Source organism: Camelus ferus, chromosome 14 (assembly GCF_009834535.1).
Source record: "Camelus ferus isolate YT-003-E chromosome 14, BCGSAC_Cfer_1.0, whole genome shotgun sequence".
Classification (NCBI taxonomy): Eukaryota; Metazoa; Chordata; class Mammalia; order Artiodactyla; family Camelidae; genus Camelus; species Camelus ferus.
The window spans coordinates 17095511-17113740 of record NC_045709.1 but is presented as its reverse complement, the minus strand read 5'-3'; the positions used below and the strand labels follow the sequence as shown (position 1 = coordinate 17113740).

The window sequence follows — 18230 nt, the reverse complement described above, 5'->3', positions numbered from 1 at the left end:
TGGACTGAGCTCTTTTTGTTATTGACTTAATGACACTTGAAGTTTGTAGACCCAAATTTAAGCATTCTATGATTAAATACCCCTTCCCCTTTCCTTTGCTTCAAGTGCCTCTGAATGAGTCTCCATGGCCATTAGATACACTAGGTGAGCTCCTCCTGGTGGTCATTTATTTAAATTGATATTGCCAAGCCAGATGTTTTTTAGGGGAACAATTTTTTTGGATGCCTTTTTCTGGCATAAAAAATAAGAAAATGACACTATACTGCATTGATCTTTTTCTAGGATTGGGGAAATAAATATTTGGGTAAATAAAGAAAAAAAGTTCAAGATAGAATGATGGTATTTGTTGAGTTAGGTGATTAGGTTCGTTATACTATTTTCAACATTTGTGTATGTCTGAAAGTATTTATAATAAAAGTTAAAAGAAAGGTATAAGGATCAAGGAAATACTTTCAGCAATCCCAGATAAATTAAGGTAAAGTATTTCCCTGTCATTTATACCTTAGATTAGTTTCCTCCTCATAGTTCTTGCTCACAGAAATAGATAACCCTCCTGCATACTTTCTTGCTGTATATCTTTATCATAACTAGGGGTGGGGTGCAAGAGGCACAGGACTAGTGGAATGGTCTGAGCACACTTTTAGTTACATATTTATTCCCAGTACTTTGTCTCTTTTATTTTCTTACCTAGCTAAGAAGTCATTAAGAATTGCTAATTTTTTTTTCCTCCTATCTTCCCTTATAAGTCTTCTTATTTTTCTACCTCAAGTGTCACTTGAGGTGAACTTAATTGTCTTGTAGGATTTTAGTACAGTGTTTAAAAATCATTCTCAGCCTTTTTGGACTTGTCTATAATAGCCATTATTCATCTTTCTTGTGGAGACTTAGCAAGCAAAAATAAAAGTAGACTATCAAGATAATAATAACCCCACTTCTGTCTGTTTTTCACTCTCATGCATGTAGGCACGTTCAAGTTTGTTCTTTATAGATAATAATTCTCATATATGTAGAACTTAAGAAATCACTGTGGTGTTACAGATCATTTTTAAAAATAGAATTTGTTATAACTTGACAAACTCAGGAAACTAAAAAGTGTGTGTATATATATATGTGTGTGTGTGTGTGTGTGTATATATATATATATATATATATTTTAGAAAGGTAAAACTGTCAAAAACAAAGTACATAGTGACAATTCAAAAAATTTCCTACATGGATCACTTTCTGGTAATTTTTTTTTTTTTTAAATCACAAGTTTAAGGAGATGGCACAAAATTATTTTGTTGGATGGAAAAAATATATCAAGTTCATCTTGATATAGGTCAAATTTGGTTACGTTGCTAAATCTCACTTAGGCTGTTATTGGAGTTAATAATACTTGGGGTGATGGTAGAGAATGTGTTAATTAATGTGAAAGCAGTTTTGTAATTAAAATTGACTGTTTAAATCTAAGGTAGAATTTTTTACTGACCCTTAATTTACTCCTTGTTTCATTAGGAGGTGGTTGTTATACTTCAGTTTGTAATGTGAAAATTAGTTACCGATTTGTAAGTGAGACACTTATGTTTTCTGGAAGGAAATACTTTATTCAGATCTATATCTGCTACCTCCACTTAATTGTAAGCCCTCAGGGAGGTTGTTTTACCTATATTTGTATCATAGTAATTGTTATGTATTATTCATTCATTTACTAAATCTACATTGGATATCTCTGTGTCAGGTACATTTTTATAAGTGTCATAAAAGATACAGGCTCTTGTTATATAGTGGAGAAGACTACTTGGAGATATGTGGCAGTTATAAGTGTCAAATAAATATTTTTGACAGAATTTATAAGAAGTTAAACCAGGGAATTTTCTTTTTTTTCCATTTTCAAATGAGTTTTCTCCAGACTGGTGGAAGAGGGTGGTTTGATCACTGAGTTGGCCAGATTGGAAAGAATTACTGTTTTATTTGCTAAAGAAAGGTAGATTTATCCTTTTTAAACAGGAGAAAATTTGTGAATGAAAACAACAAAGCCACTTTATTTTCAGCCTGAATGAAATTTAACCTTTGATGTCATAAAATTCTTTTCCCACAAAACTGATGAACAAGGAGAAACAAATAAGTTATTTTTAAAACCAGTAAAGAAGGACTAGTAAAATAGAATTTGTTCTTTTCTCTCCTTCTGGCTAGGTAGTTAGTACAGGTTCAGAGATCTAAAAATGTTCGTTTAAGAACAACCCAGGAACTAAAAGTAAGCAGAGGAGACATAGAAATGTGAAGTCTTTGTACTTTCCAGATAGAAAACCTAATTAAGCTAAATTGTATGTTAACTGTCACAGAGAGAAGAGATCAGAACAGCTCATATGGTGTAAAGAATCCTTAACTCCTTCTTCAAGTTGAGAATATGTGGTATATGCTCTGAGTTAATTTTTTACATATTTAGAAGATGTTTAATAGAAAGGAACTTGATCATTATGCCCTGTATCTTTACCATTTTCAGTATTAACATGTTGAATGATCTGAGTATGGAAACTAATTAGAGCTGGCTGCTTATTCACATTTGGATTTTCCTTGTGTTTGTGTGTACTTTTAATTGGACTTTAATTAGTGCTGTAAGCCTTGTACATATGTATACATTGTTTATCAGACTATAAAAGAAGACAAAGTATTAAAAGGTTGTTTTGCATTGTAAACAAAATTTACACATAAAAAAAACAGAATTGGCTTCTACTATGAAATGAAGGTTTAAGGTTTTTTTTTTTGCCTTCATTGCTGTTGTCTTCCATACATGTATAATGAACAAAATGTGATCCTTTGCCCTTAAGAAATTTATCTAGTAGAGAAATTTAGATGTGTACTCATATAACTATGATACAGGATAAAATATGGTAAGCACCATAAGGGGGTATAAAGTATATTTGACAGGTAGGGTGTTTATTGATATACTAACTGATGAGTTAGTAGAAATTACGTATCTTTTATTGTGTACGAGGTGTATTCCTTATTTTTTATGTAGCCCATAATGATTTCCCATCTACTCTTAGAAAATGTTTTGATATGCCTATTTTGACTTTATATAAGATGATAATGAATTTAATTGAATGATAAGATTTTAGAAAATTTGATTTACCTATGGTGTTTCTATTAATGATAGATTTTCTTTCTCCAAAGTTTTTTAATCAGGTTCTGATGCTTGGGAAAACATCTATCAGTGATTTGTCAGAGCATGTCTTTGACTTGATTTTGGAGCTCTATAATATTGATAGCCATTTGCTGCTCTCAGTTTTACCCCAGCTTGAATTTAAATTGAAGGTAACTATTCTAAAAATAATAGTTTTATCAACCTGATTAGCAAAGAGTATTATTCGTGACTTTTTAATCCTCATAGTGGGTTTAACTGAATGTTACAGGTGTGATGTTATCTTACTGTTTTTTATTTACACATTTGTACCTTGCCTACTTGTGTTATCTCCAGTTCCTGTCATGGTGCTTTGCAGATAGAATCAGATTAATTAATGATTAGCAGGATGGTATTTCCCTTCATATATTTTCCATGGAAATTCTAGGTTGTGATTAGCTGTTGGGATCATAGCTATACATCAAATTTATGTTTTTAAGGTATAATTTATAGTGGTTCCCAAGACCCTTTGATTTTTGCCATGAAAATAGTTTAGGATCTGTTACCCACATGGGGTGAGATATTTTCCCTTTATTAATAGTGTTACCTTATACTTGCCTAACCTATATTGAAAGGTCCTTTGCTTATCACATAGTTTTCTGGAATCTTTTGTTAACATGTCCTTATTGCATTGACATTAAATTACATCATTAAATTGAGTTTCATTTGCAGATTTGGGGCATGTTCTTTTCTCCTTCAAATTATTACATAAATATTAAATAAAGCTGGTTATAATTAATAATTTCTGATGAACCACACTGTACCACCCAGAAAAGTTTTTAAATGATTTCTTTGTTGTATTTCTTGTTTCTAAAAATTTGAATTTATCTCTTTGAGAGCTACAAAATAAACAGTTTATGTCGGTAGTGTAAATAATCCCAAAATGGAGCAAATAATCAGTCTCATTTATTCTGGGGTATATTTTTGTTGTATTTCTCAAGTGAGTTATTTGATTCACTGACCTTCCTGCCCCCTTTTTTCATTCAGTTAGCAATTTTGATAAGGCAAGAGGCAGTCATACTTTTAATTATTTGTTGGTTTGATTTTCTTTAATAAAAATATTGAGTATTATAAGAAATATAAAAATAAGGAATTATCATTCCTGCTTCCAGCAAATTTATCATCTGTTATGGGAGGAAGAGGAAAAAAATCCAAATCTAGTGAGAGGCCAGATAAGTGTCATAAAAGATACAAGCCAGCATACAATTGAAGCAAAGAAAACACCATGCAGAAGCATATAGAGGTAGGAAGGTGTTGGGTAAATCCACAGAACACAAGGAATGAGAGTTGCATGGTCGCATAAAGTAAGTTTAAATCATTCCTGGCTGCACATTAGCATCTTCACCTGTGAAGCCTTAATAATATCCAGGCATTAACCCAGACCAGTTGATCAGAATTTCTGGCAATAGTAGAGTCCAGGCATGTGTTTTTTTTGTTTGTTTCTGTTTTTGTTTTTGTTTTTGTTTTTTTACAGCTTTAGACGTCATTGTAATGAGCAACCAGAGTTGAAAAGTACTTTTTTAGAAGAATGATGAAAGAAATAGTGGAGATGAGTCAGGTCATATTATGGGGGCTTTCAATGCTAGGCTGAGGCATTGGTTTAAAATTTTAAAAGAAATCTGTGCAGTGCTGTCCATAGTACCTTGAACATTGGAGCTTTTTGACAATCCCTGATTGTCACGTTTTATGTTCAAGTCTAGTATTGTGGCTGACTCATTCATTTAACTATTGTGTCATTTGTTAGAGGTACCAAAATCAATAGTATAATTTGAGTTCTTACTCCTAGAGTACCCAATTTGTATATAAAGCAGAAATTTTAGCTTTTGCTTATCAAGGCTTCATCACATTATTGAACTCCATTATGAATCTGGTATATGTAGGTGAAATGACTCTCCTTTTGAAGATTTAGTGCATATTTTTTCTACAAAGAGCTTCATCAGTACCATCATACATAATTCTCTCATTACTCTAGGCCTGCACATTAGCATCTTCACCTGTGAAGCCTTAATAATGTCCAGGCATTAACACAGACCAGTTCTATCAGTATCTGTTCTTAAAAATCACAAAGAGTTTTTTTAAGGGCCTCAAGTAGGTTTGATGTGAGTTTTTGAATTTGACTTTGAATGGAAATAAGCCTCAATTGTAGGTGGGGCCACAAATTTTTAATCAGACTTTGGAGTGAATTTTCATGTAGGGGAGTACTTTTTTAATGTAATTTGAGATGATTAGAACATTTAAGATAACATTTAATTTTGTGGCAAATAAAACATTTTTGTGTATAATTTATCAGCTGAATGTATGAAAGGTTTCCTGTGGAATTGGAAGTTAAGGGAAATAATGGGAAAAATTATTCTGAGTATATCTATCTGCCTTATGGTTTTAAAGCTGCGGTTGTGTTTTCTTTTAGAGCAATGATAATGAGGAACGCCTACAAGTTGTTAAACTACTGGCAAAAATGTTTGGGGCAAAGGATTCAGAATTGGCCTCTCAAAACAAACCGCTCTGGCAGTGTTACTTGGGCAGGTATATGATTTTGGTGTCCTGTTTAAAAGTAATGTATGTTTACATCTACTTATTATTTTAAAACAACATCCACATTTAAGATCATTCTCTGTAATTATAATGAAATGAAAGGTTTTATATTTTGAAATTTCTAAATACTGAAAGTGATTGGCCATATTTATGATTTCCCCTTTTCTTCTTATTTTGTCTTCAGTAATTTTTAAAAGATGATATATTTAAAAAGCTATCTCACAAAGTATTATAATCACAGAATTAAACTGTATTACCTAGCAGTGGTTAATTCCAACTGAAAATATATCATCGTGAGATATAGCCCCTCCACAAAATAGTTATATTGAGTTAGATTATTTGGAGATATTTTAAAGATAAGGGTATCCACAGAATGAATAAATAAATGATTATATATGTTCCTTCTACTAACCTCTTTTTTTTACTTTTCTCATGAGAAAGAGGAAATGATAACCTGGATTTCTTGTATGCTTTTAATGATCCACAAACCTCCTGAAATTGGTTGCAGAATTTTGAGTGTGTTTGTGTATTTTTTCTGTAAAAAGAGTTCATTGCATTTTTAAAGGTGTCCTTGATCTGGAATATGTTAAAACCATCACCAAATACCCTGGCTGAAGCTTACTTTGACCCTGAAGATAAAGGAGGATTTTTTTCCCCTGCTTTTTTGTTATTGTGCTCATGACAAAAATACATACACATTGTAAATAAACAGATGCATAGGATTTAGAGATTCATATTCTATTTTCTTTATTATTTATGTATTTGCATTGTCATTACCACTTTTCTTTCCATTTCATTACCAGAACTATCAATGATTGTGATTAGTTTAGTCTCTTGGTCTTGTTTTTCTTATTTGTTAAATGAAGCTATAAGCCTTTGTAAGTGCTTGTTAAGCCATAAATTCTTACCCTGATTTCTTATCTATTATATAGCTCAATAATATTTAACAAGGTGTGTTAAACTAATAAAAATCAGTCTGTCATCATTTTGAGTTAGATTTCTAGACTTTTTCCCCTTAAATACAATGGAAAGTTTGAGGGCAGTAGTGCAAAATATTTTAATTAAGTTGTGTAAGTAAAATTAAAGTCTGTTTTATTTAAAGTGTTAGAACAAAAATACAATTTTATATATAGACATTTAATATATCTTTAAATCAGGACTTGGCTTAGCCAGACTTTATTTTATAGGTTTTTAAGAGGAAAAATCCTAATTTGAACTTGTTACCTTTCCATTATATTGTAATTTTTCCTTTTATTACTAATGACATAAAACTTGCACATTATTCCTAATGTTAATGAGCTAGAGTAATTTTTAAAGATGTTTTATAATAGTTATATAGTATGTGTTTAGTTGAGAGTGATAAAGTATACAGGAATTGAGTACCTGGATTCAAAACACTCAGGAAACTATATGAGACCAGAGGCTAGATTTTATAACTTTTTTGGGGTGTACTTCATAGAGCAGTTTTTTTCTTCCTAATAATAAGCTTTTATGAGTAATTTTTTGCTCATTTAGAAGACTTCCTTTTTCTTTTTAGTGCTAAATTTTGTACTGAGTGATGTGACATTTGGAAACATTTTGATCTTCTAGAATTAAGACAGGAAAATATTGAATAGAAAATTCTTGCTTCACTTTAATATTAAGAGATTTTTTTTTTAAATCATTGTTTTGTACTCCTTAATGAACTTACGTATGTAGGCTTTAAGTATCAGTGGTTTAGAGACAGCTAGACATCATGTGCTTCCTGATGGAGAAACACAATGCCATTATCAAGGAGTCTTGCTAAAACAAATGAACCTGAACATGATCAGGTCTCTAGACTGGCTACTAATTTGCAGGATTTAGGAGAAAGGGGAACTTTTTAATTGACATCAGAATGATACAATTAGCAAACTCTAAAGTGTGGAAAAACACTACACACACAAACAGAAACAGTTGCTTCATCAAATTACAAGGGGGAAACAAAAGAGAGGGGAAATAGAAGAGTAAGATAATTAAATGACATATCAACCAAAGAGTTTTAATTGTTCAGAGATACATACTAAGGTCTTTACATTTCCATATAAACATTTGCTTTGATACTAGTGCAAATAATTAGTGCAAATGATGATTACTAGATAAGAGTCATTTGAGCATGATTTTAGAGTTATGTGAAATAATACAGAGTTTAGTGCAAGATCTACCAAACATTTGTGAATGTTTAAGAAAGAATACTTCTAGGAAATGTTTTCTTTTCAGTTTGGGATTTATATAATTTATCAGTGAACTATGTATACACATATACTTGCATAAACAGATATATTTGAAAGTATAATTTTTAGAGGAAGAATTTCGTCATTCCAGTTCTTGCATATAAGCCAAATGTGTACTGTTTAAACATGCTCCTTAAAGGTACATACTTCTCACAAGAGATTGTCATAGTTTAATATAGAGGTTCCAAGGCATTCATACTTATGTCATATATCAAAAACTTTCTTAAAATAGTCTGGCTTCACTTTGAATTAACCTGCATAAATTGTTTTCTCTTTTAATTGGAGAAATAAATATAAATTGAGTGCAGATTAAACACATATCTGTTTCTCTTATTTTAAATATTACTCTGTGCTTTTATATTTTTATCAGGTTTAATGACATTCATGTACCAATCCGCCTGGAATGTGTGAAATTTGCTAGCCATTGTCTCATGAACCATCCTGATTTAGCAAAGGACTTAACAGGTACTATATACCCCAACAGCAGATGTTCCTAGATGCTCTTTGGTGAAAAAAATGGTTTTATACATAGGAAAAAATCCTTTTTGGGGGGTGTGTATGTGTGTGTGTATGTATGATTATGATAGGTGAAGTCTTCTTGCTTCAGTTCATCATCATGGAAGTTACTCCCTGAGGCTAGAAGTTTTACCTCCTAGCACCTATATAAAAAGTAGTGTTATCAGAGGTAATACTGATTTCTTAGTTAAAGAACAGTTCTAGAAATATTTCAGGCATTTGGATTTGAGTATGTCTTGACTTTGAATAGATTATGAGGCTTTAATGGTCTTTAATATTTTGAGAACTTAGGTGAGAGCCATTAATTTATAAACTAACCATGCTTAATGGAGATAACTTTTCTTAAATCTGTATATTTATAAGATATTTCAGAACTTTGCATTTTTATAGTACTGAGAATATCATGTATCTGACTATTGCTGTTCTGTTAAATTTTTTAAAATTATGAAATATTTCAGAAAATACAGATCAATATAACAGCCTCTGTCTTCCTCAAAAATGTTAGTTTTGCTGTATTAGCTTAGGAGATTTTTAAAAAAGGTAATAATTGTAGATGAGGTTGAAATGCTCTTCACAAACTATTCTCTTTCCTACCTCTACAGAGGGCAACCTCTCTATTAAATTTGGTCTGTATCCTGTTCATGTGTTTCTGTCTATGCCACATGTGTATCTGTCCAGGAATTATACATATAGTATTGTTTTTTCAAACATTTTAAGTGTTAAAGTTCCATTTTAATCAAATAAAAATTTATTTTTCAGAGTATCTTAAAGTGAGGTCACATGATCCTGAGGAAGCTATTAGACATGATGTTATTGTGTCTATAGTCACAGCTGCTAAAAAGGATATTCTTCTGGTCAATGATCACTTGCTTAATTTTGTGAGAGAGAGAACATTAGACAAACGGGTAAGTAGGAATAATTATGATCATTAGTAGGTTTTCATTTTGAGTACTTGAAGTTTAATGGTATTTCATTTGAAAACACTGAGATTTAAATGTAATTAGCCCTTTTGGGGGAAGCATTTTAATATTTAAAATAATATTTATGAGGAGGTTTTACTTTTTGTTACATTAAATTTTATAGTTTTTCTTTATTAGTATCATTTGTTCTTATCCTCAGAATGGGACAACTCTAAATGGTATAGTAGTCAGATATTTAAACTATATACTAGTTTTCATAAGTGACTTTTGTAAAGGCCTCTGACACTTCTCTTTCATCTTTTCTCTTTTTCCTTTCATATGGGTATCAGTTGGTATTCCTCCAGCTGACTGTGTTACAATTTCTGTGGAATAGAAAATAAAAGATATTTTTAACTTGGCAAAGCTAAACCCAACAAAGCAGCATGCTTCTAGCCTATCTTCTATGACCCTGCACCTTCCTTCTTGAGCATCCAATAACTCCACTCATTAGTCAGTGGCTTCTGAAGAGAGGACTGTCTTGTTATGTTTGTATTCCATGTTGCCTGGAATGTATTAGGCATTCAGTTAAGTGTTTCAGTGAATATTCATTCTCTCCTCCTCCCATTGCCTTTCCTTCATGGCATGGATTTCTCAGACTTAGACTTGAGAGTAATTTGGTGAAGGATGAAGATCTTTGAGGTATTTAGGGATTAATTAGCAACGAAAGTGGGAGGTCTGTTCGTAGCTATGAATATAACTAGGTAAATACAACATTTTCACAGTTGTTTATAAGGTCAAGTGTGCTTCTCCATCATTTAATTATCTCTTTGTAATGCTGGTTGTGGATAGAGAATAGATGGACAGGAATTGGACAGTTTTCCCTCCAAATCTGTAGATACTCAGAACAACTTATTTTAATTGATGAATTTAGACTTGTGTTTATAGAATATTTCACTGGAGTATTAAACAGTGAAAAGGCCAAAAGCTATAAAGAAGGAAAAGGAGATTTGCATCATGGTAGGATAATAGTCTTCTAAGTGTTGATGTAATCTTTTTCTTACTTACACTTAGAATTTAAGCTAAGTGTTTGTGTATTATTGGAATCATAATTCACGTATATTTTTGATCATGTTGTGTTCATTGTAGGGCTACTTTGTTTATTTATGTAAATATTAATTGAAAACCAAGAAAATTGAGTATATTTATGTTATTGACAGTATTAGAATATGGTATATTTTTAAATTCTCCCTAAAGCAGCAGTTTGGGGAATTAGAGTTAGAAATAGGGAATTAGAAAGTTTTTACAAACAAATGAAATTCTTATTTTGTGAGTAGAGCTTTTGAAGTCTTTTATTTCAATATGTATATAGTGGATGGATGAAATAAGGACTATTCTTTATCTACTGTAATTAATTGACAAAAAAAAAAACCAAGGGAAGAATTTGCTATGAGTGACAGACTGCAAAGGAGTAGTTTTTGCAGATTCAAGAAGTTCTAAGTATTACTAACATCCTATTGATTACAGTGCCGTGTTTATGTAAAATTTAACAGTAGACTCATACCAAGATAAGTAATTTAGATGCGCTATAGCAGATATGTATTTATTTAAAAAATAGTTGAATACATTTCTCTTATACTTTGACTTGATTACCAAATATTACAAAATGAACCACTGATGTGTCTGTACATTCAGCAAAATTTGGTAACATGCTTTCCCTCACTAATTCTAAGTGACATTATGTAGATTGTGCTTGACTTTTGTTTTTAGGGGTAGGTGATGGGTGTAAGTTATCAAAGCATTAAAATTCTTTATACATGTTAATATGTGTCTGCTTGATTGACATGGTAGATATATTAAAATGATAGTTGTGTTTTTTCATATAGTCATTATAAATTGATACTCAGTAATTGAAGGTTGGAAATATATTGTGTAAGGTAAATAAAAAACTAGAAAACTAGACTTTCCTGAATTAATACAATGGAAACATTTTTAAATTATAAAAAAATTTTGTTTTTATTTTAAGTGGAGAGTGCGCAAAGAGGCGATGATGGGACTTGCCCAAATTTATAAGAAATATGCTTTACAATCAGCAGCTGGAAAAGATGCTGCAAAACAGATTTCATGGATCAAAGACAAATTGCTACATATATATTATCAAAACAGTATTGATGATAGGTAAGTTAATCACACCACATGTAAAATATTTGGTACTTTTGGTATTATATAACTGTTGTCAATCTGTTGTTTTAGGCAAACTATTTTCTTTATAACTTTAAACTCCTTCCTCAGTTTTTATTGTGAGTTACTGATAATGAGTGGCTGGTTTTCTTCCTACCAAAGCCATTAATGAAGTAGTAATGTCCATATAACTTTTGAGGATGGATACAGCTTTTATGGTCATTTTTGTGTACTTTTTTTTTTTTAACAAAGTAGTATTTAAAAGTAGGAATGCATGTAATTATGATTTAAATTTTGTTTCATAGGTAATAAAGATCTACATTCATTTTTTTGAATAAAAATTTTTGAAATAAAATTCTAATAAATATGCACCCTTTGGATTTAGGCATTTTACATGAAAACAATTCCAACTCAAGGCTGAAAAATTATTTATTTATTTTAATTTTAACATTATCTGCATTTAATCTTTGTATTTTTCTGTTCCAGTGTAAGGTTAGATCTTGTATGGAACCTAACCATTAGTAGTTAATAGACCTGTTAAGTCCTGCCTACAGTTTGAATTGATTTGATAAATTTTTAGTGGGGTCCAAATGATCGTGCCTATAACAAGTGAAAATGAGAAAAAAGAACCAAAAAGAAGAACCAAAAGAACATCTTACAATTTTAAGATGTATAAGAACTAGAAACCAAGTATCTTAAGGTTGATATTATCTAAGAAATTTCTTATTTATTTATAAAATTGACATTTTTAGACTTTTTGAGTGTGTGGCACCATTGCACAGAGATTTGTATTATAGCACTGCCCCCTTCCCCCTTTTTGTATTTCTCACCAGGTCTTTTTTCATGATGGTCAGTATGAAAACTCAGAAGAATCTTAAACATTTCTTTATAGTTTGAGTTTATAGATGATTAGAATTTGTCACTTGGAAGGTTCTGGTGTAGTTTTTAACCCTTTATTATTCAAACAAGGAAATCAAGTCCTTAACTTGCCCAAGGTTATGCAGAGGTAGTTACCTTAGCTGGGTGTAAGGCTGTTTACAGTGCATCCATCATGGGGTTTTTTTGTTTGTTTGTTTTTTGCACTCTTATAGAAGGAAATCTTTGATTTGGAAATCTCATCTCCACTCAGAAAGAAGCTCTTTTATAAAATGTGTTTTTTTATGTGTTTTGGAGTTTTACATACAGTTAATACATACATTTAAAGAAATCAATTCAGTATCTTCTCTGTGTTCTTTTGTAGATTGCTTGTTGAACGGATCTTTGCTCAGTACATGGTCCCCCACAATTTGGAAACTACAGAACGGATGAAATGCTTATATTACTTATATGCCACACTGGACTTAAATGCTGTGAAGTATGTTTCCAATGTCAAATCCTGTTCTTTCCGTCTTTTACAGTATACTGGATTGTATGGAAAAGAAAGCACAACTGTGTTTTAAAATGTCAACAATTTATGTAATACAAACATTGTTTAAATGATCAGGCACAATAAAATACTTGGGTATTTTTTCAGAAGTACTGCTATTAACATGAAATTAACCAGGATTTTTGTAAGCACTTAAAAAACTGAACTGGTTGACATGGAATCTTTTAGGATTTATTTTTTTCTCTCTCCATATCTTAATAATGTTTCAAGAAATATTGATGTACTTTTTGTTTTTATTTGTGTTTTCCTTAAGGTTAGAAAGGCTAATATTATGAAATTCTGCTTTCTTGTTTTCACCTGATACTGATTTGAATTATGGTGTAGGGCAGTAGTGTACATATTTGTGTGCTGCACAGTTTCAACATTGTGTTGTAGTTTGGCATAAGGGTAAGCACAGATATATTTTTATGACTGTTTCATTCAAAAAATGCTTTTGAAAGCCTTTGTAGGGAGTTGGCGTTTAATTTCCCCCATGGGAATTATTATATGTGCTATTTATATCTTTCATAGATGTATTGAGGAAAACGTTGCAGGAGGAAATATGTGTATTTCTTGATATACACTGTACTTAGGCACAGGAATTTGTATTACCTATGACTGCTTTTGTGCTGCAGTGGCAAAGTTGAGTAGTTTCAGCAGAGACTGTATGACCCACAAAACTTATAATGTTTACTATCTGGCCTTTTACAGAAAAAGCTTGGCAAGTCCTAGTATAAGTGGTATTTTTTTCCTGTTTTACGCGTGGTGAACTGAATCCCACAGTGGTCAATTAACTTGCACATAGTTATATAGGCAATAACAGACAAAGCCAGAATTTGAACTCACTTCTACTTGGTTCCAAAGTTCATTCTTTTTCCACTGCATATAGTAAAATAAGTTACCAGTATATTTAATTGATTGTAAAACGAATTGAAATGCATCCTTTTCTTCGTGGTGTAATTGATGACCCCTTAGAATGGATGACTGATAGATATATACAGATATAGATATATATTTCATATATATATATATTCCATTTGAAACAACCTATTTGAAATCACACGCAGTATAGACTCCTTGACTCAGCTCAGCTATCATTCAGGGGTAAAAATGAATTAAAGACACTTTCCAGCAAAAAATGAGAGTTAACCACTCATAGATCCTACTTGGAAGAATTGCTAAAGAATAAAAAAGGACGTTAAATCCAGAAGGAAGGAATAGGATAAAGTTTTCAAGTGGTGGGAGTATGGATTAAAAAGTAGCTTAGCATGTAGGCTGAAACTTAGCCAGCATACGCAACTGTAATAGTACATGAGCTCTCTTGAGAGTCCCTGGGACACCCTGCCCCATGCCTGGGTGGACCCTATCAGATAACAACATGTAAGATGGCAGGTAAAATGTTCTAAGTGTCTTTTATCATATAAGAGTGAGGATGGACATGTTGATTACTTAGACCATGAATCAAGTGTGAGTATTAAAAATTTGAGTCACCCTTAAAAAGTAAAATTTGAATGTATAGCTTCCAAACCCATAGGAGCAAAAAATTAATGAAAACTAGAAATAGAAAAAGAGAAGAAAATAATTATAAGTAGAATATAGAAAACATAAATAGCAGATACAACTAAATATTTTTATTAGATATCTTCGCTTAAATGACAAGCTCATTTGATTGAATTAAATAAAAATGGTGACATAGGAAATACACTGAAAAATAATGCCATGGAAAAGTTGAAAGTAGATTCCAACCTGTGGAGCAATTGATTCTACAGAAATAGTTGGTGAGTGAGTGAATATTTACTTGTTTTAAGTTAAATTACGTAAGATATATATAATTTTATTTTTATTTATTTTGGGTTTTTTTTTGTTTTTTTGTGATTTTTTTTATTGTGTTATAAGATATATATAATATTTTTAAATGATTTTTTATTTTAACCAACTTTCGGGAATTAACTAACCCAACTATACACCTAATACTTATCAACATTTTATTACTTTAACTTTACATTTATCTGTGGTTATTTTCTCCAAAAGTCTTTACGTTTATTATTATGAAATATTTAATACATGCGAAGAAATCAAATATAAGTTTTGAGGCACAGTAATAAAATAAAAATATCTGTGAATCCGCCACCCAACTTGTGAGCTCTTCTACCTTTCATCCTCCTGCCTTCCTCCCAGAGGAAACCACTAGCCTTAATTTTGTGTTTCTCATTTCTTTTTAAGAAATTGTTTCATCATATGTATGTATATATATAATGTTATATCCTTTAATAATAAATGATATATTTTTGCTTGTTTTTGAGCTTTATGAAAATGGAATAATTGTGGATATAGTCTTCTGTGATTTTTTTTTTCCCACCACTCTATTACATTCCTAAGCTTCTTGCATACTATATATATATATAACTTGTGGGTCATTCATTTTCACTGTGGTATTGGATTACATTATGTCATTATGTCACAATTTTATTCCATCATCTTGACATTGGAAATATGAGTCAATGGAAAGCTTGGACATTTGTGTTGTTTCCATTTTTTTAGTAATACAAATAGTACTACTGTGAACATTTTTCGATTTAGTATACATACACAAGGGTTTCTCTAAGGTATGGTTATGAATGGTTCTCACATTTGGCTGCATAATTGTCTGAAGTGTAGTAGGGCATTGGGGTTTTTAGAAAAGCGTTTCTGGAGATTCTAATGGGCAGCCAGGGTTTGGGATTGCTAGTCTACAGGTACGGGTGGATTGGCTGAGCATGCACATTTTCAGCATTATAAACTGGTGTCAAATTATTTCCCAGTAAGATTACTCTAATTTATACTCTTACCAGTGTTTTGTAAGTTTCTACATCCTCCTAAACATCAGGTGTCTTATTTTTTGTCAGTCTTTTTGTGTATCAAATTTTGTCTCATTTCCCCCCCATATTTGTGAATACTAATAATATTGATGTTTTTGTTAGTTTTTAATTTCACTATAGTCCTCACCACTCTGTATTATAATAGCTGTCCTACTTTAATCATTTGCATTACTATTCTAGCCCAGAAAGTCATTTGAATTTGTGGCCTCTAATTAGTTTTTTTTTTCCTTTTTTTTTTCCTTTTTTTATTCCTTTTTTTCCCTTTTTTTCTTTTTTAACAATATAACTTTTATTAATTTATAATCATTTACAATGTGTCAAATTCCAGTGTACAGCCCAATTTTTCAGTTATACATGAACATATATATATTCATTGTCACATTTTTTTCTCTGTGTGCTAGCATAAGATCTTGTGTATATTTCCCAGTGCTATACAGTATAATCTTGTTTATCTATTCTACAATTTTGAAATCCCGTCTATCCCTTCCCACCCTCCGCCCCCTTGGCAACCACAAATTTGTATTCTATGTCTATGAGTCTGTTTCTGTTTTGTATTTATGCTTTGTTTGTTTTTGGTTTTTTTTCTTTTTTAGATTCCACATATGAGTGATCTCATATGGTATTTTTCTTTCTCTTTCTGGCTTGCTTCACTTAGAATGACATTCTCCAGGAGCATCCATGTTGCTGCAAATGGCATTATGTTGTCGGTTTTTATGGCTGAGTAGTAGTCCATTGTGTAAATATACCACATCTTCTTTATCCAGTCATCTGTTGATGGACATTTAGGCTGTCTCCATGTAATTAGTTTGAAAGGGATTTAAAAATAGCTGCTTGGCAAACAGGTTCCTGGTGAGAACTTGTTTGGTAAGGGTTTTTTTTTCATTGTTTTCTCAAAGAGCTGTATATTTTATTCTATGACTATGTTCTTTTGGGGAAGACAAAATACTTCCTATATTTTAGACTTTTTGATGTGTGTCAGCTTTTGGATAAGTCTCTACGTTAATTAAATATCTTGATTATCAAAAAAGAGAATAGAGGAAGGCTTGAGTACTCACTGATCATGGTGTTTATTTCCACCTCCCTCAAGTTTCCCAGAACAGCTGTTAGCGGCAAGAGTAGGTAGTAGTATCAGGTGTCCTGGTTGTGATCTTCTCTTTCATTGAGCAGGCTCTCATCTGCACAGTTCTGTACTGCTGAGTCTGATGGGTACTTTGCCAGTTGGGAGCAGAAGGGTGGAGAAAAGGTTTTCTTCAACATTGGGATAGGTTTCTGAGTGCAGCCCAGTGACAGTTGTCTTTTTCTTTGAATTGGCGTAAACCTGTGGTATGTTGGTACAAACAAGGAGAAGCCCTAGTGAGGGAACTGGTTGTCTACTTAAAATGTCAGTTAGCAAATGTAAAAATATCCAGGCTCTAACCAGATTTTTCATGTTTATTTAGTGACAGAGCTGGATTTCAGGCTAATATTAAATAAATGGGTATTTGTCTTCCTACTATAGTAATATAGTAGATTCTACTAGTATACTAGCTTCTACTAGTATAACTTTTTTTTCCCCTCAAGTACTGTTTAGAAGGGCAGAATGCAAGGACACATTGCCTTTGCTGCTTAATATAATTTAATTAAAATACTTGAGATATGCTCACCCTAAATATGTTATACTACAAATTTTTAGTCAGTGATGGTCACTTTTTGATTTAAGCTATAACCGTAATAGTTTATAATGAGCTTTAGAATTGCTTGAGATTTCATCTTTAAATTAGTAAATAACTTTAATAGGTAGGATAATTTCTGCTTTATGTTAAGTGAAGGCAAGTTTCAAAATCCAGGCCTTTTAAGAAGTTGTAAATTGTGATAGAAGGTATAGTTAGAGAGAGAATTCACTGACTTTGAAGTTCAGAAGGAATTTCAGAGATGGCTATTCTATTTCTTTGAAAATTACTGTATTAATTACATGACTCTTAGCTGTTAGATTTTTACAGTCCTCTGGATAATGGTCATTTTTCTTTTAATGTTAATATTCTTAAAGATTGCTAGTTAAACTTTTTATGGAACTTTAGTAACTTGAAAACAGTAAGGTACAGCTATTTAAAGATGAAAATGCCCCAATACTCTTGGTTTGTCAGTACCATTTTGGAGTGACTACCTTAAAAGAATTTGTGTCCAGATTTAAACTAATTTATCTCTTTTAAAAAATGCAAAGGCATTTTTAAAATGTACTGTTGAAGAGAATTAAAATATTAAACAGTTGCCTTATGTATCAAGAGAGGAAGAGTGGTTTTGTATGCTTCTGCATTATATTAGTGTTTTTTGGCAGTGCTTCATATGTGTGATAATGGAGGTTAACAGAAGTGTAGATAATTGAAAACAAAAGAAGGAGAAGTATTATCTGGTTTGGGGGAATTTCCTTTTTAAAATTAAAATGTGATT

General features: G+C 31.5%; 1 protein-coding gene across 7 annotated transcripts in view; it reads left to right on the top strand.

Moving 5' to 3' along the window:
- The window catches only part of PDS5B (PDS5 cohesin associated factor B), a 163850-nt gene that overhangs the window by 72685 nt on the left and 72935 nt on the right, over positions 1–18230 (top strand). For all 7 annotated transcript variants that reach the window (XM_032496325.1, XM_032496322.1, XM_032496326.1 and 4 more), the window contains 6 exons: positions 3157–3297; positions 5571–5686; positions 8318–8412; positions 9223–9368; positions 11386–11537; positions 12781–12894. In XM_032496325.1, the coding sequence (XP_032352216.1) occupies positions 3157–3297; positions 5571–5686; positions 8318–8412; positions 9223–9368; positions 11386–11537; positions 12781–12894 (764 nt within the window). The remainder of the gene's footprint in view (positions 1–3156; positions 3298–5570; positions 5687–8317; positions 8413–9222; positions 9369–11385; positions 11538–12780; positions 12895–18230) is intronic.